At 52.6% G+C, this 23,208-nt stretch overlaps 2 protein-coding genes across 2 annotated transcripts; both read right to left on the bottom strand.

The window, feature by feature from the left end:
- Nucleotides 1-2,159: 2,159 nt before the first annotated feature.
- Nol12 (nucleolar protein 12) lies at nucleotides 2,160-8,605 on the bottom strand. Its single transcript, XM_021217040.1, has 6 exons — nucleotides 8,472-8,605; nucleotides 6,599-6,704; nucleotides 5,914-5,962; nucleotides 5,319-5,461; nucleotides 2,862-2,962; nucleotides 2,160-2,575 (listed from the first exon to the last, which is right to left on the bottom strand). Exons 1-6 carry the CDS (start codon nucleotides 8,552-8,554, stop codon nucleotides 2,407-2,409), a joined length of 651 nt encoding a protein of 216 aa, XP_021072699.1. The 5' UTR covers nucleotides 8,555-8,605; the 3' UTR covers nucleotides 2,160-2,406.
- Nucleotides 8,606-12,908: 4,303 nt separating this feature from the next.
- On the bottom strand, nucleotides 12,909-16,385 carry Lgals1 (galectin 1). Its single transcript, XM_021217061.2, has 4 exons — nucleotides 16,288-16,385; nucleotides 15,020-15,099; nucleotides 13,577-13,748; nucleotides 12,909-13,376 (listed from the first exon to the last, which is right to left on the bottom strand). The coding sequence occupies exons 1-4, from the start codon at nucleotides 16,294-16,296 to the stop codon at nucleotides 13,230-13,232; spliced, it is 408 nt and encodes a 135-aa protein (XP_021072720.1). The 5' UTR covers nucleotides 16,297-16,385; the 3' UTR covers nucleotides 12,909-13,229.
- Between the last annotated feature and the right edge of the window lie 6,823 nt (nucleotides 16,386-23,208).

The raw sequence follows: 23,208 nt of genomic DNA, 5'->3' as shown, positions 1-23,208 counted from the left end.
TGCCTTGTTGGCCTTTGTCTCTTTGGGTGCGGTCAGCCAGCTGAATGGACTTAATTTTTGATGTTAGGGTTACCACCTCTCCTCGGTTCCCTTCTTGGAGTCCCTGCCACATACTCATGGTACTTGATCTGTCTTGCTCTCCACTTGGTCTGCAGTGTCCTGTGCTTGGCAAGTGCCCTTTTAATGCTTCCAGAGTGAAGGGCTGCAGGAGGCCCTCCCTCCTCTCCCTGGAATTTCAGAATTTCTGATCTGCCTGCAGTCACCCTCACCACCACCAGGGGGCTTCTCTCTAAAAATAAAGGCCTGACCCTGACCTCATTCAGCCAGAGCTACCTCCTCTGCTCTGACCCACCATCCCTTGCTCTCCATCCGGTCCTGTCACCAGCTCAGGAAGAGCCTCTCCACACAGGTCAAAGGGCATCTTTGATCAGAAGCCTTCTCAGATGCTCTTGTCCTGCTCTGGACTTCCTCAGCTGTCTGCAGCACCCACTGGGACTGAGATACTGTCCATTGCTGTCCCCGCCCAGGACCTGCTGGGAGCCTTTTAACCCTCTGCTGTTAGATGTTCCCCCCACAGCTTTTCCTGGGGAAGAGTCGGCTAGCTATATCCCAATACGCCTTCTTCTCCCCATTAGCAGATCAACCCTAGTTCGGCCCTGCCAACTTGCCTTCCTAGAACAGGCCTGGGTTGGCAGGGAGTGCCTTCCCCCATCCCAGACCTTTGCCTTGTGTGGCCAACAGAACACAAGAGTCAAGGTTTCTAAGGATTATTACGTCCTTTCCCATTCCCTCCTCTTCTCTGCTAGCTGGAATACAGGTATGATGGCTATAGCTCAAGCAGCTATCTTTCGATGTGAGGCCAAGTTGCCAAGAAGAAAGACATAAAAGCCCACCACCCCAGGCATCTGGCTTTCCCAGGTCCAGGCTGGTAACCTTGTCAGCCTGCGAGTCCTCACTACACCAACTAGTTGTGATCTTTTGCTGTTGTGTGGACCTGAACCTGCCACACAGCCCACGCTGGCCTAGACCTGGGGTCTCCTCTCTCAGCCCCTTGAGCTGCTGGCACTAGCAACATGTGTGAACACAGCCTAGCGACCCCATCATCCCCTTGTGCTTGCTGGTGTGAGGCTGGCTCTCTGTAGCTGTCTAGACGGCTGAACTTCAGCCATCCTTCCTCCCAGGCTTCTAAGTGCTAGGACTAGAGGTGTGTGCCACCATGGCAGCTCCCCTCGCTGCTGCTGCTGCTGAAATCCAAACAGACGTGACTCTGGCCAGCTGGAGAGACCGGGAAGGAGTTCATGATTAGAGAAACAGTATGTAGGGTGTGTGTGTGTCTCCTGTGTATGGGTGAATGTGCAGGGTAGGGGGGCGTCTCTTGTGTCTTCTTGTGTACACTGGAAATAACTTCATGTCTCCAGAGGCAGACATCTTCACTGAGGAGACAGGGACATGCTGAGCCATGAGGTATGTGAGCCCAGTGTGGTGCAGAGCATCCTGCAATACCCATTCCAGCCTCAGGGTAGCCCTGGAGATTCATACAGGGAAACACCCAGTAGGACAGCACTGCTTGAGGCTCACATGAGGACCAAATCCCTCTATTTCCCCGCTTACTGCCCTGATCAATGGTCTAGACAGTGAGGCCCAGGGCCCCTTCACTGAGCTGAGCACTAGAACCTCCAGGAGAGGCAGGCCCATCTGAGACAGGCAGATAGGGAGTCACCGCTCTTGGAGCAGAGGGCAAGGAATGAGGAGAAGGGCTGAGGCTAGGCCAAGCCAGCTCCCAGGAAAGGCCTCTCGAGATGAGCTTTCAGTCCCTGAATGTGGCCTTCTGATGCTGGCACTCAAGTCTTCAGCTACCTCCTGACAGCCCACCAGCCTGAAACTCCCTATGTAGCTGAAGATGGATGACCTTGAACTGTCTCCTGTTTCAGACTCTTTGGTGTGGTTTTACCATATACCACCAAAGCTGGACCCAGCTGTGGATTCTACAAAGGACATTCTGGTCTTCAGCTAGGATGAGGGGACCCAGATATGATACGACCTTGTAATGTCTTCAGGAAAACCTGGAGGTAGATGGACCCCTGACCATCCCCACCACCCAGAAGTCAGCCTTTGGTGCATGGAATCAAAGCCAGGACAAAGCACAAGCATAGACAGGAGGAGTTTCAAATTTCTCTTCAGTCCCAGGTGGATGTACACTGTGAACGAGCCCCAACACTGGTCTGCAGGCTCTGGGAACCCCGGCTCTCAGAAGCCCGTTCCTTCTGGGCTCAAACCCCAGGTGGTTCGAAGGATGACCCTGGCTGGCAAAGTCCTGATTTTCAGGCTTAGGCTGCAGGTAACCCTCGGTGTAGCTGGATTACAGGGATAGCCAAGGACTCAAGCTGGGACCCCAGGCTTGAGGGCTCACTCCCCGTTGTGCCTGGCTTTTCCAGTCATCCGTCGGCGGCGCTGGGTCTTGCTGGTACGAGTGGCACTTGGAGGTTTCTTGGTGGAGTCCTGTGCCCGCCGAGGGTGTTTCCTCTTGACCTTCTTCCGACTGTGTGCGTGCAGTGTAGCTGTGAGGGAGGAGATGCTGCGGGGAGAGTGGAGGATGGTGAGGCCAGGACCTCGGCTTACCCTCGAGACTCAGGCAATGGTGGAGTGGGAGGCTGGGTAGTGATCTTTAGTCGTGGACGAGTGTAATCATTTGACTTGTGGATGGGAAACTGCAACAAGCTCCAAACACATGTCAAACTCGGCCTGGCCTGGCCCCACAAGCCTGCCGGCATCCCCTCCTGCCCTCAGGCTAGGGTGGTTCCACATGCCCAGCCACTAGTGCCAGGGAGTCATGGCCCCAAGAACTACAAGCCAAAACTCACCGCTGAGAGAGCAGGGGATCTTTGGACTTCCTGGGCAAGGCTTTTGTTGGCTTTTCTAGGGATGACATCTCTTCTTCCTGGGACCCATCCTGGTCCCCTTGCTAGAGAAACAAAGGACAGGGACCATTACGGGGCATGGACAGGCACCCTGAGCAGTTCTGGATTTCACACAGAAGTCCGGCCACCTACCTTAAAAGCCTGAGTGGGGCTCAAAGAAGGCTCTGGGCAGAAGGGCACTGTCTGTGTCTGGCCTGTTTAGCCTTAATTGTCAATTTGACACATCCCAGAATCATCTGAGAGAAGTCTCAACTAAGAAACTGCCTAGATCAAGTTGGTCTATGGGCAAGGCCTAGCCCGCACTGGGTGGCACCCTTCCTCGGGCAGGTGGGCCTGGGCTGGATAAAAAAGCTAGCTGAAAGCCGGGCCTGGTGGCGCAGGCCTTTAATCCCAGCACTCGGGAGGCAGAGGCAGGCGGATTTCTGAGTTCGAGGCCAGCCTAGTCTACCAAGTGAGTTCCAGGATAGCCAGGGCTATACAGAGAAACCCTGTCTCGAAAAACCAAAAAAAAAAAAAAAAGCTAGCTGAGCATGAGCGAGTGAACAAGTCGGAGTGAGTAAGCAGAACTTCACCATGGTTTCTGCCTCAGGTTCCTGGGCTGAGTTTCTGCCCTGACTCCCTTCTATGATGAACGACCTGGAAGTGTAAGACAAATTAAACCTTTTCCTCCCTAGGTTGTTTTTGGTTATAGTATTTGTCATACTGCCAGAAAAAGAACCTAGGACACTGTGTGAGAACCAGAATGACAAAGGACAGCCTGTTTCCAAACATTTGCCAATAGCAACATCAGCAAAATGGCAGCAAGACACACTGCCAGGCCCTACAGGAAGACAAGCATAAAGCAGAGAAGGTCAGTCAGTCGGGCGTGCCCCTTGAGATGTATACACACAACTCAGGGCAGGACCTTTTTCGAGACGGGGCTCAGTATGTAGCCGGGCTGATCTTGAACTAATGATCCCCTGCCTTCACCTCCCTCGTGTGCTTCCGGGCCTGGCCCTTGGAAATGTGAGAGATTTTGCTTTGTTGTTTTTGTGGTGTTGGAGATTGGACCTGGGGTCTCACATGCTGGGTAGGCTGCAACCTCAGCCCAAATATGCCCTTTATACTGTTAACTGCCTGGGCAGTGGAGCCAACCAGCAGCAGGGTGAAGAGCTGTTAACTGCCTGGGCAGTGGAGCCAACCAGCAGCAGGGTGAAGAGACATGTTAACATCTGAAGGAATAGTGTCGATGCTGAGAACAGACTTCTGGTCTTACTAAAAACTGGTTGCATGTTTGCTTGCATGTCTGTGTACAACATGCACGCTTGGTACTTGCAGAGGCCAGAAGAGGTACTGTCAGATGCTCTGAACTGGAGTTATAGATGTTTGTAAGACTACATGGCAATTGATCCTGGGTCTTCTGAAAGCATTTTTATCCTCTGAGCCGACCCTCCAGGACCCAGATTTATGCTATTCTTTGAATACTGCAGTGTAACAATTTGAGGAACACAGGATATTCAGGTTTTGTTTTGTATTAGTGTGTGTGTGTGTGTGCGCGCGCGCACGCGCGTGCATACGCAGCGTGACATGCATACCAAACTGCGGGTGCAAGAGGTAAGAGAATAACCTTCCACCACATGATGTTCCAGAGTGCTTTACCCCTAAGCTATCTTGCTGGACTAGCATTCATCTTGCTTGCTTGCTTTTTTATTCTCTTTTCTTTCTTTCTTTTTTGTTTGTTTTTGTTTTTTGAAACAGGGTTTCTCTGTGGAGCCCTGGCTGTCCTGGAACTCACTCTGTAGACCAGGCTGGCCTCAAACTCAGAAATCCGCCTGCCTCTGCCTCCCGAGTGCTGGGATTAAAGGCGTGTGCCACCACGCCCGGCAGCATGCAGTTTTCTAAGTAACTGACAGATGATTTAAAGGATAAGGGAAGACATTCGTAAGTTCTATGTAAATATAATACCATTTTATTTAAAAGAATTGAGCATTTGTAGACCTGAAGGGACCCTGACATAGCAATTCCTGCACAAGTGACAGGTACAGCTTTAAGTGGCACAGATGTTTTGTTGTTGAGAGCGTACAACCCATGCTACTAACCCACTGCCCCTGCACACACATGCCACTGGGTACTACTTGCCACACAGGAGGTTCAGTCCCTCTAAGCCTGCTGAGCTTACTCAGTGCTCACCACTGGGCTCAGTGCCAAGGGCCTCATCCCTGCATCCTCATGGTTACCTACCTCCATGCCCAGACAAGTCTACCAGGGCAGCCCTCAACTGACAGATGAGCTGAGCCAGGTTCGAAAGCTGCCTGGAGCACACTTCCCGCATGAGACCCTTGAGATGGACCAGCACTGAGCAGCCCCCACAAACCTACCTACCCCCAAACCCTGCTTCCCCAGGGCTGTCCTGGGACCTACCTCAGGCAGGGGCAGACCTAGCAGCCGGGCCCCTGAGAGGTCCAGGTCACTGATGGTGGTCACGGTGACTGTGTGATTGGGGTGGTCATACTGCACCGACTCTGTCTTCGCTGTCACCAGCCGCTCCAGCTCATCTGCCTCCTCTGCAAGGTGGGCACAAAGTTGTCCTCAGGCCTGGCTCGGCCCAGGCTCCAGCCTCCCTCCTAACCCTGCGGGTCGGGGACTGACACACAGCAAGCTTCTCCAGAGCCACTCCTGCTCTCCTTGTATCTCTGCCACTCCTCTGCTCTCCTTGTATCTCCCCCGCCTCTCCCTTTCTTTCTGCACCTACAGAGTGGTCCAGAGTCACATCCCTTTGTGCTCAGGCTTACACGAGCTGTCCCATCCCTGGCTCTCTGCTCAGTCTCAGTCTACCTTATGGATTGGGTCTCCTATTCTCGGATCCGCTTGTACTTAGACCACCCTTGCCCCACACCATCCCCAAGATCTCCACAGCTGAGGAAATCACCCTCCCACCCTCACTTATTCCCATGAGGGCACACAGAAGCCCAGGCTCACTGGATGCTCTCCACGTGAGGCCTAGGTGGAGACTTACCTAGTGCTTCCTCTCTTTCTGCCAGCATCTTCAGGTACTCCTGGTGGCGCTGATGCCCAAAGGGAAGAGGTGGAGGTTAACTGCTAACCCGACCAAATCTAAGATGGCCTGGGAGATGGGCCTCTGAGCTTACTACGCGATATTATCATGATTTTGTTCACTGAGGTGGGAAGACCCACTCACTATGGGTGATGCCACTACCTGGACTACGTCAGTGAGGAAAGGGAGCCAAGGGGCAACGTGCCTTCATCACTCTGCTTTCTGACTGTGGGTGTGAGGGACCAGCTGCTTCAAGCTCCTGCCACCCTGACTCTCCTGCCAGGATGAACTGGGTGCTTGAACTCAGAGCCAGAGAAAACCGTTTCTCCCTTACGCTGCCTTTTTTCAAGAGTAATTTATCACAGTCACAGAAAAAGCCACTAAGACAGAAATAAACACAGCGAGAACAGCCTTTCTGTCCACACATGCGACAGCCCTGTGTACTTCCATTGTATGGTTCACAGAGCAAATTCTAAAGGAGACTCATCCCTCACACGGACCCCAGCATCTCTACTTGTATACACAGCTCCCATCACACACTGCTGTCCCATAGCTGCCTCCAGCAGACCTATCCAAGGCTGGTGCTCCCCTGGGAAGTGAAACCCTACATCACCTGGTCACACCCCCACCCCACCCTCAACCGCACCTCTTCCCGAAGCTTCTTCTGCTCTTGCTTAAGCCGCTGCTTTATCTCTTCAATGGCCGCCTTCTTGCGCTCTACCTTCCGCTTGTGGAAGCCTGTCAGGTACTCCCTGCAAGAAGGAAGCAGGGGAGAAGCCGGGGGAGTCAGGAGGAGCCATGAGGAAAGCAGGGCTCTACAGAGCTCCATAAGTTGCCTGGCTCTCTCCTACCCACTAACCCATTTTACCCTCTCACAGCCAATCCTTAATTTATAGCTAGGGACTCTTGAGGAAGAGATTGGGGTACTTATCCAAGGTCACAGACAATGCAGTCACGAGTTATTCAATGACAAGGGTACCTTATGAGAAACAAGCTGTGAGTCCTTGCTGGACCGTCAGAGTGTACTAACATAATAATCCTGGGTGGTGTGAACCTACCACACACACCTATGCTGTAAGCTATAGTCTCAGTACACACTCCATCACTAACCAAACATTGACGAGGACTGTCACCTCTCACCTGGCCTTCCTGCCCCCTTGATAAGGACACAAAAGGCCAGGTGGTCGATACACAGAGCGGGTGGTCACTGTTTCCACACTGGCAAACTTTATTTCATAGGAGTCACAGCTAGTAAGGTTTTCTAACAATGCCTTCACCCAGATCCCAAAACTCTCCGAACCAACCAACCAACCAACCAACCCTCAGTCCTCAAGGCCACCTGACTCCGGTGTGGCAGGACCTAGATACCCCCTTCCTGACTCTTGCTTCCTCTTCCTGTCTGATCTCTGCTATGTTCCTGAGTTTGCAGTACTGGAGGGTTAATTAAGCTTACCTTATTAGAGCTAGGCAAATGGTCTAATAGATTGGTTTTTTGTTTCGTTTTGTTTTTTGGTTTTTCGAGACAGGGTTTCTCTGTGTAGCCCTGGCTGTCCTGGAACTCACTCTGTAGACCAAACTGGCCTCGAACTCAGAAATCCGCCTGCCTCTGCCTCCCAAGTGCTAGGATTAAAGGCGTGCGCCGCCACTGCCTGGCCGATTAATTCGTTTATATTTATTTGGAGACAGGGACTCGATAAATTGTCCAAATGCCCATACCGTTCTTGAACTTTCCCGGACAGGGTTTGACTTTGCAATCCTCCTGCCTCAGCATCCCCGGGTGGCTAGGATTATAGGTCTGCACCACCAGGCCTTGCAACTGCAGTTTCTTTTGGTATAATGCACCAGGGTTTTTTGTTGTTGTTTTGTTTTTTTGTTTTTTAAAGATTTATTTATTATATGTAAGTACACTGTAGCTGTCTTCAGACACTCCAGAAGAGGGAGTCAGATCTTGCTAAGGATGGTTGTGAGCCACCATGTGGTTGCTGGGATTTGAACTCTGCACCTTTGGAAGAGCAGTCGGGTGCTCTTACCCACTGAGCCATCTCACCAGCCCCTGCCCCAGGGTTTTTAACTGTAATTTTGCTACTGTTATGAATCGTAACGTAAATCTCTCCTTTCCGATGGGCTTAAAGGGGTTGAGAGCCACCAGACGACAAGGCGCTAAAACGCAAAGTTCAGCCTCAGGTCTCGGGCTTGGCTGGCACGCAGTCTGGTGCGTGAATCAATGGACGTAAACCTCTCTCATCCCATCGGCTCGTCCTTCGTCAACAACGACCGGGAGCCAGCTATGGGCCGTGACCATGGACGGCGCTGGACTCCAGTGGCCCGAGGCGCAGCGCCGAGAGCCGTAAGCGGCGAGGGAGGAGCGGGCGACTCCAACCCGCGAGGCGGGGAAAGAGGAAGGCGAACGCCAGCCGCATCCAGGGGCGGGGCCGGAAGAGCCCTCCGCGTGCGCGCCCCCTGCCTGGCGCGCTTCCCCCGGCAGCCCGACGGGAGTCTCTTTCCACCCTGCCACTCACCGCCGCTTCTCTTCATCAAAGTTGAGGACGAGCCGGGGCCGCCGGTCGTCTCCATCTCTCTTCTTCTTCTTGTTGCGGCCCATGGCAGTGAAGCTTCCGGCAGCGTGGCTGCGTCTGACTTTAAAACACTTCCGGGTGTAGCGGTTTCAGATTTCCGGTAGGGCGCGCTTTGTGGCCTTGTTCCACAGTTCCGCTGACTTGGCTCCACCTTTTAAAGGAGCCTCCGATCCTGTCTCAACTTTGGTTCAGGTCCTCTAAACAATTCTTCTCCTAGCATGGCTTCAGTGAGAATAGTCTCCCCGATTCCATCATCTGCCCTGCCTCGAACAGGCGCTCAATCTGGAGTTATTTATAAATCGCCAAGAATTACTGAACTTAATTGAATTCAGATGTCAACGCTTTTATATTTTCCATGAGCGAGGGATACTGCCTAGATTCAAACACTGTTATTCCTAAAGGAATACCAAAGTATGTGACTCAGAAGCAATTGCCCCCCCCCTTTTAAGATTAAATCATAAATTATGGGCTAGGGGAGGTGGCATACGTCTTTATCCCAGCACTTGAGAGGCAGAGGCAGCTGGATCAAGGTCAGCCTAGGCTACATAGTGAGTTCCAGGACAACCACAGCAGAGCTACAGTAAAGAGACTCTGTCTATGAATAAATGAGTAAGATTTAAAAAAAATACTGGGTCTGCGTGAGTTTGTGAGTATTTACAAGCCCAGGAGACGGTATGAAATCCCCTGCAACTAGAGTTACAGATGGTGTGTGATTCATGTGGGTACTGAGAACCAAACCCTGGTCCTCTATAAGACAAGTAGGCGCTGTTAACCATTGAGTCATCTCTCCAGCCCCCAAGTTGCCTTTTACTTTGTGTCTCACTTTCCTATTTATAAAATAGAGATCACTGTAGGGACTTTGTAAGGTTGTAAAGAGGTGGCCCTAGAACTCTGGCATGCACTTGAAGACTTGTTGAAATCCAAATCCAGGGTTCAGGGTACTTGGCAGGGTCCCAGAATGACCATTTCTAGAACATTCTCTGGTGACCCTGAATATTGCTCCTGCGTGCAGCAAACTTAGAGCCATGACCGTGGTGGGACAAGTGTGTCGTGTCAGGAGTGCATAACACAATATTCTGCCAGACTCAGGGTTGGTACACAAGCCATATCCAGCTCTGTGCCTCAGTTTCCCCAAGCATGGAAAAGAAGTTTAAGGACACTCTCCTACTAACCACCTGGGTAAAATAACACTGGGCAGGGACTTTAGTGACCTTGTATGACCGACTTCCCCCAGTCTCATGGCTATGTGCATTTGATCACTCAGTCCTGTGCTGGGTGCTGCGGCAGGACCTATGCCTTTGACTCTGAGTCAGTTGTCACGATAGACCTAGGAATGAGGCCTCTGAAGGAGGAAGCTCAGGAGGTTGCAGGTCAGGATGTCTCCAACAATGTGGAGGAGAGGGAGGGGTCCTGGAGCTGATGATGACGCACAGGGTAATCAGACATGAAACAGACTCTTAGGATCCCATCCTCTTCCAGATATGAGCTCCGAGAGCCAGGAAGTTACACATATTGGATGCCTAATGGGTAGCGGCACACAGAGAGGCAAGCTGTCACTTAAGACTGTGCTTGCCACACATGATGGCACACACCTTTAACCCCAGCACTCTTGAGGCAGAGGCTCTCTGAGTTTGAGGTCAGCCTGGTCTACAGAGTGAGTTCCACGACAGCCAGGGCTACACAGCGAAACCCTGTCTCAAAAAAAAAAACAAAACTAAACGAGAGAGAGAGGGTGATGGGGGAGGATTGTGCCAGTGTTCAAATGTGAACTAAGTTGTCTTGAGCTTTGGTGTTTGGTCTCCCTTCCCAGCTTCCTGGTCACTCTCTCAGAAGCCACTCTCTCAGAGAGGTGGGAAGCAGGCTGTGATAATGAGCCTCACTTCCATGTAGGTGTGGCGCCCCATGAATGTCCCCACGTGGGTCCCCCACTCGGAGAGTCTATGCTAGATGCTGGGAAGAAGTTATCTTTAAAGTGTGGGTCCCCAAACTGGGCTTGGTGACACAGCCAGTTATCCTAGCAAGTAGAGACAGGAGGATCAGGAGTTCAAAGTCACCCTGATACATAGAAAACAGGAGTCCAGCCTGAGATAGAGACACTATCTAAAGAAAAGGGTTACTAGACACATGTGTCTCCCATGGTCACTTCTGTTCTCCTGGAGCCAAGCTCTCCTACATCCTTTGTCATCTCCCCTCTGGGTAGAGGCACTGTCCTGGCCACACTGTGCCCCCTGAAGAAGCCTAGAGAGCTGAGCGCTGCCTTCCCTTCTGCTACAGGGCTATCACCTGCTATGCTCTCCCCTCCGTTCTGTGGCTGAAGACTAAACAGAAGTTCTGTGGTCTGGCTTGGTATGTCAGAGTGCACCTTCTGGCTTCAGCCCCTTCCCAGACTCCTTCCCAGACTGGATGCTTTCTGGGCAGAGGCTGTGTGGCCTGTGCAGCCCCCACCCCAACCCCATCACCCATATTTATTTAATGTATATGAGTACAGTGTAGCTGTCTTCACACACACCAGAGAAGGGCATCGAATCCCATTACAGATAGTTGTGAGCCACCATGTGGTTGCTGGGAGTTGAACTCTCATCCATCTCTGAGCCATCTCTCCAGTCTCCTGTTTTTGTTTTTTTTTGCAACAGAGTCTCCCTACATATCCCTGGCTGTCCTGGAACTCACTGTGTAGACCAGGCTGGCCTCGAATTCACAGAGCCCTGGCTGCTGAGTGAGGGATTAAAGAGTGCATGATCAAGCTGGCAACCAGTGCAATTCTTTTTTTTTAAGCTATTGTTATTATCTGTAATTTATTGTATTTATTATTAATTTGTTTTGCCTCAGGTCGGAAGAAAGCGTTTCACCATCTGAAACTGGAGTTAGAGACAGTTGTAGATGGCTGTGAGCTGTCTTGTGAGTGCTGGGAATTGAACTTGGGACCTCTTAACCACTGAGCCATCTTCCAACCCCATCCTGTGGTGAGCCTTACAACCTTTCTGTGAGGTCATCCCTTCCTTGTTCAAGATCACGTGCTTAGCTCCTGCCAGAAAAATCCTAGGGTAAACTGAACACAGGAAGATGGTTTGAGGGACGTTTCCTTTGAGGCCAGCAGAGGGCGTCTCCTCCACAGCCACCCTTGGGAGCTTCAGAAAAGCGCAGAGATGGGGTGTGTTTTGTGGGAGCCCAAGGCTTGTGTATTCCATTCTCTTTGGCCTTCTCCTACGGGTACCCCTGCTTCCTGGACCCACCAACATTAAAAGTCTTCACCCTGCTATAGATAGGGAAACTGAGGCTGGGGGGTGGTGCAAGAGACCCTACCAGGAGGGTTCCAGTTTAGAAAATGAGATCTCACAGGCACCGGCCTCCCAGCCTCAGGATATTATGCCCCAGATTTGAGAGCTGGAGAGAGAGCCTAGTGAGGTTTATAGCTGAAGCCTTCCAGAACCTTGGCTCGGTTCCTGCAGCTGTTTCCTGGGAAGTGGGGGCAGTGGTGCAGATGAACAATGGTGACCACGGGCCTGCTGCAGTTAATTGCCCTGGGTGGGACAGGCTTCAGCGGAGAGCAGCAACCCAAGGCAACAGAACCTGAGCTGAAGTCCGGAAGACACCTCCTCCTGGAAGCCAGGAGTAAGCACGCCGTGGTAGGCACGTCCATCTCCGCCAGCCCAGTGAGCCACCTGCCCTCTGGAAGACCTACGTCCAGGCCCTCCCATCAGCCTTCCCACCCCACTCCTCATCCTATGTCTCTGAAGGGGCCCACTCAGAACCCCCAACCACATTACAGGGCTGTGACCTCATCCCAGATTCCCCTTGTTAGGGAGGGGACCTGTCGAGTGCCACAGAGTTAGCGCCTTCTAGCCCAGTCCTCCAGCTGCCCTTTGATTCCGGGAGAGTAAGCTTGCTTCCTCTGGGCTCAGCTGCGGAGGGGTCATTTTGTCCCTCAGAGACTGTTTCCTCCCTACGCATTTGCAGACATAGAAAGTTAACACGTCTAGGGAAGACCAGAAGCTACCCAAGTGGCATTGGTCATGACGTGCCCGGAGCAGAACTTGGGAGTCCTCCACCAAAATCTCACTTAACTCCACAACAACCCTCATGAGATCTGAGTATTATCCCCCATGCGTAAAACGATAAACTAAGGCTCAGAGAGACCAGTTAACAAGCACAAGGCCACAAACAGCTTGTAGTCCTTACCTATATGAGGTCGTGCTATATTGCCCAAGCTAGCCCTAAGTGGTTCTCTTGCTTCAGTCTCCTAAGAAGTTAGTGGTATAGGGCTATACAGCTAGCCCAAGCTGCCTCCACTATGTAGCCCAGGCTATCCAGACTGTTCTGGAACACATGCTGACGTGCCTGGTCTAGCCTCCTTAATTTCAAGTATGTGTCATCATGCCCAGTGGTTTCTGGCTTTTATGAAGACAAACGAGGTCCTGCTGTTCATCCATCCACCTCCCACTGTTCTGTCTGTCCCTGTCACAGTGGGACACTGGTTCCCCCTCTGTGGTCACTAAGCCCTCTATGTGCTGGGCTCTCTTTGGCCTGGAGAGCACAAGAAGAGAGGTCACTGGGACCAAGAACACATGGAGGCATGAATGGAAGATGGACCAGGTTGGGCGTGGCCCCTCACATACACATACACAGACACTCTCCCATGAAGGGCTGGGTTACGGGGAGCAGAGGCAGCTGCCTTTATTGAGGGCTATGGGCTGGCTGGCTTCATTCAAAGGCCATGCACTTAATCTTGAAATCTCCGTCCGCCGCCATGTAGTTGATGGCCTCTATGTTGAGGCGGTTGGGGAACTTGAACTCATGCCCGTCTGGCAGCTTGATGGTCAGGTCAGCCTGGTCAAAGGTGACGCACACCTGGTGGATGGAGAAGGGCAGTGAGCTGGGCCCTGGTCCAGCTCAGAGCCCCGGGGACAGCTTCTGTATCGGTGAGGGTGAGGTCCGTCATGTTCAGGGAGGAATGCCATTCAGGGGTCATCACACAGCCGGGAATGATCAGCCTCTGTCTCTGACTGTGTTGCCCAGCCCCACCCAGGGCCCCGCCCAGCACCACCTACCTCTGTGATGCTCCCAGGCTGGAAGGGGAAGGCAGGTTCCCGGTGTTCGGTTCCCCAGGCCCCATCTTCCTTGCTGTTACACACAATGGTGTTGGCGTCTCCATGGGCATTGAAGCGAGGATTGAAGTGTAGGCACAGGTTGTTGCTGTCTTTTCCCAGGTTCAGCACAAAGCTAAAGGGGTGACAGGTGGGCTTTCAGCCATGTTGGATGGCTCTAGACCCCCCCCCCCTCACTGAGAGAATGCAACATCAACAGCTGGCTATTGACGTGCCATGTTGAAACTCAGTCAACAGGAAGGCCAGGAACCTCCAGTCTACTTCTGGCCTTACCATGTGAATTAAGCTAGACCCTGCAGATTCTGTCTGAGCCACAGTTTCTTTCCTGTCTGTACAGTGGTGGTGGTGGTGGTGGTGGTGGTGGTGGTGTGTGTGCGCACGAGGGAGGGGAGCTCTCTCCCAGACATTGATAGTTGTTAACCCCTTTGGTCAAGAGGGGAGATTCTCCAGATGGGGTCCTATCTGTCTTTCGTATCTGAGTCCCTGTTGCCAAGCACAGAGCAGGGCACACCATAGATGTTCCCTCACTGTGGAGAAGAAGAGTAAATAATAATACGGAGTTTGTTGCACGGAGCCTGGTAGTGGTGTTCATCATGGAGGTATGGAAGGAAGAGGTGAAAGGGCTCAGGAACTTACTAACAACAGACAACAGACAGCAGCAGCTGCCGCCTTGATGAAACTGGCCCCTGGCTCTCTCCCCTCCACCACTTTCCCTCTGGCTTTATTAGGAAACCCAGGCTCTTAGGGGTGTGGAATATGAAGTGCACACTTTCAATCCCAGCTCTGGGGAGATGGAGACATGTGGATCTCCGTGGAGGCCAGCCTGGTCAAGATAGATTCCATGCTAGCCAGGGCTATATAAGGAGACCCTGTCTTTGGAGAAGAAAAGGAAAAAAAAGTCGAGGTCTCGTGAGCTTGGGTGACTGGTCCAAACTCACTCACATGGCTGCTGGGGAAAAAAAAAAAAAAAAGGCGGTGGAGCGGTATGAATGAGGAGGAAGCTCTAGAAAAAGATTGAGCCCCTGCAGGGCTCCCCGCAGGCAGCAGGCACGTGGGTGACCACTCCCTCCTCGCCTCTCCCCGCACCCTCGCGCCACCCCGCCCCCTCCCCGCGGAAGGGGAGGGGCAAGCAGGAGTGGTTGAGGCAGCAGCTGCTTTAGTTTAAGAAACTTCAGCCCGGAGAAAGGAGGCGGGAGGGAGGGGGAGACCACGGCGACGTCGACGAGACCCAGCGAGGAAGTGACTCACCCAGAAAACGCAGCATCTGCAGCTGCCCGTTAACCCGCTGCAGGCTGAGGAAGAAGTGGTTCTGGCCGGCCACGCCCATCGCGACCTAAGTCTGCGAACCCCGCCCCCTGTCATCTCCATTCCTTTCTCCAATCTCACCTCTTGGCGTCCGGGGCCACCTCTCCCCGAACTTTGAGACATTCCCCAGGTTTGAGATTCAGGTTGCTGGCGACCAGACCCTGTGCAGGCAAGAGCACCGAGCTGTGTTTAGGTTGGAGTTAGGAGAGCTACCTGCATTGGGCTGGGGTGTAGGGATGGGGTCATTCCCACCCTGGGGGACCCTGACCAGCCCTAGGGGAAGCCCGAGGTGGGATGGGCTGGTCAGGATAGAGTGTAAGTAGTTGGGGAACGTCCCCATTCCCAGCAGGGTGTCAAACTTGTGGCTGTCTTACAGAACAAGCCCTAAAAGATTCACCCATCATCAGCTTGAAGATCTGGATTTAGAGTGGAGGGGGAGATGGAGTGTGACTTCCTAAATCCTCATTTAGTGGATGGAAGGATTAGGCGACCACTAGCCTAAGGCCCTTCTCTGAAATAGAGAAAGCAGCCAGGACCGCCCCAATCGGCTTCAAGTCTCTCTGCTCAGAGGCACACCATCAGGAGGGAGCCGAGAGGTTGAGGAGCGGTCTGGTTTTGCGGGGACCGGGCAGCCCGAGAGTGGCAATGTGGACGTAGCAAGCTAGAGAGCCCAGCACACTTCTGGGCATTGCTGGGCACCTGCCTGGGTGAGTGGATGGAAGTTCATTTGGGCAAGGGGTTTCTTTGACATTTGAACCCTATTCCTGAGAGCTTGCCTGTCTGTGTGTGCAAATGCATGTAGTTTCCTCCGCCCAGACCTAACCAGCCTCCACTGACCAGCCTGCAGCCTATCTCAGGCCCCAGAGGGTTTTTTTTTTTTAAGTTTTCTGGAGCAGAGGGTGACCAACTGAGCCCTGGCCCTGTGACTGGGGACAGCTGCAAAGGGGGAGGGGCCAGGAGACTCTAGAGTGGAGGAGAGTGAACAGGGAATGGCCTTGGGCCAAAATGTCCCCCTGCCTCCCCTTTCCCCGGGTGGCCACACCCTTCCCATTCCCACTTCTCAGAAATGGGCAAAGCAGCGGAATATTGGACCTCGCAAGGCAGGTAGGTATGCTGCCAGAACTACGAGAAGTCCAGAACATTCTTAAGCCAGAGACGCTTAAGGTTTCCCGGGGGGAACTATGACAGCCACCCCCCATTTTACAGATGTAGCCACTGAGGGCCAGAGAAAACACCTGTCCCAGGCCGCACAGCTGGGACCAGAAGCAAGTCCCCAATTGCCTACTCTCCTGTGCTCATCTGCTTCTGCTCAATCCCCTAGACCTTGGAACAGAGGGTCCCGCACTCACGCAGGCCATGATTGAAGCGAAGAGATTCCTGCGACCCGCTCCACCAGCTGTCAGAAGACTCCACCCGAGAGAGACGGGCCCCAGGCCCGCTCCGACCTTTTTAACTGGATCAGACCCGGTAAGTCCCGCCCCTCCCGGGGAGTTCAACCAATTGTATGTCAGGACAGGGATGGGGGGGGTCACCAGAAGTTGAGTCAATGGATTATAAAGTCAATTTTGGAGCAGAGGTGACCAGTCAGAGAGGAGAGCCCCCCTCCTAGCCCCTCCCTCAGGGTCCTGGCGCCGCCTCTTATTCTTCTCCATCCCTCTTCCCACTAAAAAAAGATTTGTGCTGTGGCAGAGATTGGGGGAGCCAGTGGAAAATAGTTTAAGGATGAGTTAAACCCAAGAGTTGGCGGGAAGGGGCCTGGGGCCAGCAGGGAGAAAGCCCCTAGGTCCCAGCGCAGCTGGTGGAGGAGGGGGGGATGCGTGTATAGACGCCTGCAGAGAATTAGAGCAAGGCTCTCTTCAGAGGCTGCCGCCAGGCAGGCCTGGGTGTGGCTCTCGCTGTGACTCCCGCTGTGGGCTTCTGCGGGAGAGCCGAGGAGGACCACAAAGCACAGGCCCCACCGGGGCTTTCCCCGGAAGCAGAGGACTGTGGCTACAGCTCAGTGCAGCTCGCTAGGGCTAAAGAAAGCCTGGGCTGGGCGCCAGGCCTGAGGCTGGTGTCCTTGGCTCATACCTTGGACTTCACCCCACTGCAGGGCCTGCAGAGAGTTCTGAGTGGCTTGGCTGTGACATCCCCGGGGCCTGAGAGGCAGGCCTCGGGGCAGCCCAGGGTGTGCCAGATCTGCCCCCTTGGTCTCATTCGCACTTTTGGAGAAGAGACACGGCCATCCCTTCCCGTTCATTTAGCAGACATTTTCCTGAACACCTACTGTGTGTCTAGCTCCGTGCTGGCCTCAGAGGGCTCGCGAAGATGAGCCCCTCCCAGGCCCTGCTCTCAGAATTCACGGTTTGGACAAAATGTGACTATGGGCTGAATTAAGAAATAACACCGTACTGGCGCTGGGCGTGGCAGACACTCACTATGTTGGGGTAGAGACTGACATATGAAGCAGGGACTTGAAAGGACCCAGCATTCCAATTGGGCAAAGGGGCTTGGAGATGAGAAGCCCGTGCCTGGGGAATGAGCTGCTTACCTTGTAGGAGAAAGCTGGGCATTAAGGATCATGAAGGGTCTTGTGGGCCAGGTATGGGGTTTCAGTGTTCTTTTACCTGAGGGTCCTGGGGAGCTACAGAGAGTCATGGGGTGACATGAGACTTAGGGAGGTTCACTGAGCAGAGCGGAGGGTGTGTGATAAAAACAGGCACTTCAAAGCTGCTCTTGCCAAACCGCCTGGAATCCTCCTGTCCCCTCGAAGGTTACTGCAAGGGTGAGTCTGCCCTCTCTGCCTTTGTCTTTGTATCTCTGCCTCCTTTCCTTTGGCACAGACTCCGTTTCCCTCAGCTTCCCGACCTGACCTGACCATATCACCCTTCTAAGCCAAAGGCACAAAGACAAGTCTGCTGTCTCAGACGTGCTGAGCCAAGCCTTGCAGGACAACCCCTCCCCCACAGGAGGGCAAGTGTTCCTGAGATAACTGCACACCCGGGAGAAGTGGCCCTCTCCGGAGAACCCACATGTCCCCTTAAGCAATATGACTTCTTTAAGCCATCTTACAGAGCCAGTCTGCTCAGGTATGCATACCTCTTGCTATCTGTGTCGATTCTTCCAATATTTAAACTTAAACTACATGGTGGTTCATGCCTGTAACACCAGTACTTGGGAAGCTGAGGCAGGAGGATTAGGAATTCAAGGCCACCACCTACTGCTACATGAGACCCTGGCTCAAAAAAAAAAAAAAAAAAAAAAAAATTAGCAGCTAGTCAAGCAGTGGCTACACCTCTGTTTTGGTTTTGGTTTGGTTTGGTTTGGTTTTGGTTTTTCGAGACAGGGTTTCTCTGTGTAGCTATGGCTGTCCTGGAACTCACTCTGTAGACCAGGCTGGCCTCGAACTCAGAAATCCGCCTGCCTCTGCCTCCCGAGTGTTGGGATTAAAGGCGTGCGCCACCACGCCCGGCTGGTACACACCTCTGATCCCAGCATTCAGGATGCAGACAGAGGCAGATCTCTGTGAGTTCAAAGGCAGCCTGGTTTACAGATCGAAGTTCCAGGATAGTCAGGACTACACAGAAAAACCCTGTCTTAAAAACCAAGCCAAACCCACCCACCCAACCAATCAAAGAAAAATTAGCAGCTAAAACAGCAACAGTGGCCTCTCCAAAAGCCAACACACATCAGTACCCCAAGACAGACTTGGGGTTACTGAGACTCTCGATCTGCTCCTTTTCCCAGCGTGGCCACATTGAATAAATCCTTCTGTGTTTGTTACCTGTTGTCCCCTTAGCCTCTCTTTAGACAGGAGTCTTACGCAGCACAGCCCGGCCTCAAGCTTGCTGTGCTAAGGATGACCTTAAACCTTTGATCCTCCTGCTCCTGCCTCTTAAGTTCTGGGATTTCAGGCCTGTGACAACTGACTTGTTGGGGATTGAACCAGACCTTCACCTGCGCTAAGTGAGCACTCTACCAACTAGTTATCTCTTCAATTGGTGTAGAGGCCAAACTCCATTGGTTGGCTGCCAGAGCCCCCTCTCCTACCCTAAGACCTCTGGTCAGTTAGAAGGGTATTCGGCTCACTCTGGGGAATCAGGTGTCGGGGACAACAGGGAATCCAAGTTGCCATTCCCCTTCCGAAGCTGCCATCTCAGAAGAGTTGTGAGGATAATGGGTCAGGAGTCATATCTGGAGGCCAGGCCAGCAATCCTCTTGCCCTACCCAGCCTCTCCCTCCCAGGCTTATCTCTAGCTCCTTCCTCCAGATGTGGAAAGCCCACCCAGGATAGGAGGACAGGGAAGCCCGCAGGGCACAGGGGAGATGCTATCACATCTGGAGTGAGGCTGGGCTGCCCCCATCATCTCCAGCCCCGCCTTCAAGTCACCACCAAGGAAACCAACCGCAGCAGCTTCAGTCTTTCCTCTGAGGCCTCCCCAGACTTCAGTTACAGGGCGGGACTGTTGGGGCCCTGGCCGGTTAGTTCCTCGACTATTCCAACTGTGTGTGCCCCTCTCCCACATCAGGAACAGGACAAAGATATCAGGTAGAGGACCAGAGGTGAGGCAGGAAATTGCCAGGCAAATCCACCGGCTGGGAGCTCAGGGCTCCAAGAGCTGTCCCTGCCAGGTCATGACTGGAATAGAAGGCCTACACTAGGAAGTGTCTCTGTGTGTGTGTGTGTGTGCACTTCTCAATAGGTGCTGTCTGAGCAGGCTGGCCATGGAAGAGCATGGTATAAGGACCAGTCTCCTGCTTCCAACCCTGTTAACCTGTTTATTCAGTTTCTCCGTTTGCAACTGTACATGTGAAGTCCTACTTTCCTTCCTGAGGGTCACGTAGGGTGGGACTCGGGTATGTGGCTCTTCATAGGTGACCTTTGCCTTGAGACAATCCTGCTCTGTAGCCCAGGCTGGTCTGGAGTTCGAAGCAGTCCTGCCTGGGATAACAGGCGTGAGTTCACCATACCTAGCTGAGTTCAAGTTTTACAGTCTCCTTGTCCCCTCTTCCAAGGTTACTTTCCCTGGTGTCTGGCAGACCCTCTCCTGGTCCTCTCCCACCCGAGCTGTGGTATGGATTTAACAGATGCCAGCCCCTGTAACAGGCACTATGGTTTTTAAGGCAGGGTGGACAGAGATAAAGTCCCTTCTGTGCCCCATACCCCGAAGTGCTCAGGGCCTCCTGGTGGTGGCACCCACTTATCTGTCAGGCCCAGTGCCCGGCGCCTTGCTTTCAAAGCCTATCTCATTTGAGCATATCATCTTTCCTTAGTCTCTGCCCATCTGGTGAACAGCAGCTATGGCCAGATCCCAAACAAAGGCGAGCATGGATTTGGGGAGGTGTTGCCCTGGGCCTTGGTTATTCTGAATAATGTCCACATTCTAGAAGGTAAAGCAGTATGTCGATCATTCCAGGGTGAGCTGAGAATTGCAGGTTTTGAGATAGAATGGCTTTTTCCTTCCTGGTTTCCTAAGGCCAAAGGTGGGGGCCCTGAGGATTCTCCCTCAGGCTCCCGAAGTAGACAGAGGAGTCCTCTGGAATTCAGTTCAAAAGCCCAGCCCTTGGATCTGGGCTTAGCTTCTCCATCCTTCCTGGCCTTCCATCTTCTACCCCTCCCTGACAGTCCGTACTGCTTGCAACCAGTACTGGGAGGGAGTGACAGAGCTCAGAGCTCTCAGGTACCATGCACAGCACCCACCAAGCTGGCTTCAACACAGAGTCCTTGAAGTCAGAGCAGGGAGGGACCCCAGAGATGCCATGGCTGGTCTGCTCCCCCATATCTTATGATGCACTTTAAGGGTGTGGAAACCAGAGAGCGAGGGTACTTGGCTGTACACTCTCGGGGAGCTGGGGCTGAGGAGAACCTTTTATGAAGGGTAGAAGGGCAGCTTTGAACTCCTCTGCTGTACCTCCTTACTGCCCCGGCCCCCAATCCCACCTTTCCAGGCAGCCACCTTTCTCATCTGGTTTGTTTCCTACTTGGGGGTCTGTCCTCTTCTGATCCCAGGCCCCAACCTCCAGGGCTCAGGCCTAAGCCTTTTCCTATGCATTCGAGCGTTAGTTTGAAATTATTGCATGAGTTACGTCTCTCATGGCTCTGACAAAATACCTAGCTAAGCAACTTAAAGGGAGGAAGGGTTTGTCTTGGGTCACGGTTTGAGGGTACATACGGTCTGTCTGCCCGGTTAGGAGAGGCATAGCAGCAGGGGCGTAAGGCAGCTGGTCACATTGTGTCTACATTCGGGAAGAAAGGAAAGAATACTGGTATTCACCTCACTTTCTCTTTTCCCTGCCCAGGGGACAGTGCCACCCACATTCAGGAAGGGACTTGCACCATCGTCCTCACAGGTGTCCCCAGAGATGTGTCTCCAAGGTCCTTTTTTTTTTTTTTTTAAATAGATATATTTNTTTNTTTTTAAAGATTTATTTATTTATTATATGTAAGTACACTGTAGTTGTCCTCAGACACTCCAGAAGAGGGAGTCAGATCTTGTTATGGATGGTTGTGAGCCACCATGTGGTTGCTGGGATTTGAACTCNGGACCTTCGGAAGAGCAGTCGGGTGCTCTTACCNACTGAGCCATCTCACCAGCCCCCAGATATATTTATTTTATGTATATGAGTACACTGTAGCTGTCTCTTTCTTTCTTTCTTTTTTTTTTCTTTTGGTTTTCGAGACAGGGTTTCTCTGGGTAACCCTCCCTGTCCTGGAACTCACTCTGTAGACCAGGCTGGCCTCAAACTCAGAAATCCGCCTGTCTCTGCCTTCCAAGTGCTGGGTGTAGCTGTCTTTATACACACCAGAAAAGGGGATTGGATTGCATTGCAGATGGTTGTGAGCTACCACATAATTGCTGGGAATTGAACTCAGGACCTCTGGAAGAGCAGTCAGTGCTCTTAATCACTGAGTCATCTCTCCAAGCCCAATGTTTGGGCTTCTCTTCCTCTGAATTTCCAGGTATTTCTAGGGACGAGTTAGCCAATTGAATCTGGAGGGCGTCTTTTAACCTCTAAACAGTAGGTAAACACAATTATAAAGGTGTCCATGCTGGACTTGCCTGGGTTTTGTCACTCTCTGCTTGGGACTTCATTTAGCTTCACAGATGACTGTTGTTTTTGAGACAGAGTTTCTTTGTGTAGCTCTGGCTGTACTGGAACTCAGAGAAGTCCCCCTGCCTCTGCCCCCAGAGTACTGGGGTTAAAGGCATGTGTCACTACTGGTTTTTGCTGTTGTATTTGCGTGTCTGTCAGAGGCCAGAACAGGGTGTCAGATCCTTTGCTACTGGAGGTACAGGTGGTTTTTTAAGCTGCCAATCTGAGGGCAAGAACAGGCTGTGTTCTTAACTGGGCCTCTTTCATGGCTTTGTTGAGACAGGGCCCTGCACTTCCCATTGAAGGATGAAGACTGCTGTAGGTCACCACCCTGAGGAATGCTGTGTCCTGTGATGTGTGTGAAATGTATCCTACGCAGTAGAGAAGTAAATGGATTGCATGGATTGCGCCTATTCTGATAAATTGCCGAGATAGAGGAGCGGGAGAGGGAGGGAGTCGGGGATGAATCACCCTTTGAAGAAATTGCAGCCTGAGAGATTTTTAAGGAGTGCATAATGCCACGTTATCTAAAACTTAAGGAGGGGGATGGCGAGCCGGCCTGAGGTTAGGGAGCTCATCCTGAGTCCTCCATCCTACACTCTCCAGAGAGGGCTACAGCATTCTGGGCAAATGTCTATCTCCAGTTCAAAGGAAAGGTTAGCTGTCAGCCCTGGTCTGAGCCACAGGTGGCATCTTCCACTGAGCTACCACATGCCTGTCCACGGCACCACACACCTACTGCTTCCTAGGAGTAACACGAGTACTGGGTCATGGGAATGCATGTCTCCGTGGAGGCCAGAGGACCTCCAGTGTCCCTGCTCCAGCAACACCCCCCTTTCTTTTTTTCAAACAGGGTTTCTCAGTATAGCCCCGGTTGTCCTGGAACTCACTCTGTAGACCAGGCTGGTTGCAAACTCACAGAGATCCACCTGCCTCTGCCTCCCCACTACTGAAATCAAAGGCCACCACTCCTGGGTTTTTAAGGGACCGAAACAAACCTACACAGAAAGACCTGAGAGATGCTAAAAGCTCAGTGGGCAAAATGTATCCGAGCTTAGGCTGAGGACACGGGGACGGGCGGCTCCCTCTCTTGTGGGCTATGGGTGTAGGAGGTTGTGCTTCAGGGAGACAGGCTCAGGCAGGGCTCTCAACACACACACACACACACACACACACACACACACACACACACACAC

Source organism: Mus pahari, chromosome 17 (genome assembly GCF_900095145.1).
Source record: "Mus pahari chromosome 17, PAHARI_EIJ_v1.1, whole genome shotgun sequence".
In the NCBI taxonomy this organism is placed as follows: domain Eukaryota; kingdom Metazoa; phylum Chordata; class Mammalia; order Rodentia; family Muridae; genus Mus; species Mus pahari.
Note: the sequence above shows the minus strand (reverse complement) of the source record. Positions and strands in the feature narration are given on the sequence as shown.

Coding starts and splice junctions, on each gene's coding strand:
- Nol12 (XM_021217040.1), bottom strand. CDS start 8,554: ATGGGCCGCAACAAGAAGAAGAAGAGAGATGGAGACGACCGGCGGCCC. Junction 6,705..8,471: donor TTTGATGAAGAGAAGCGGCG/GTGAGTGGCAGG, acceptor TCCTTCTTGCAG/GGAGTACCTGACAGGCTTCC. Junction 5,963..6,598: donor AGAAGAAGCTTCGGGAAGAG/GTGCGGTTGAGG, acceptor TTTGGGCATCAG/CGCCACCAGGAGTACCTGAA.
- Lgals1 (XM_021217061.2), bottom strand. Junction 13,749..15,019: donor GTGGCCCCGGACGCCAAGAG/GTGAGATTGGAG, acceptor TCACCCCTTTAG/CTTTGTGCTGAACCTGGGAA. Junction 13,377..13,576: donor AGCCTGGGAGCATCACAGAG/GTAGGTGGTGCT, acceptor TCCATCCACCAG/GTGTGCGTCACCTTTGACCA.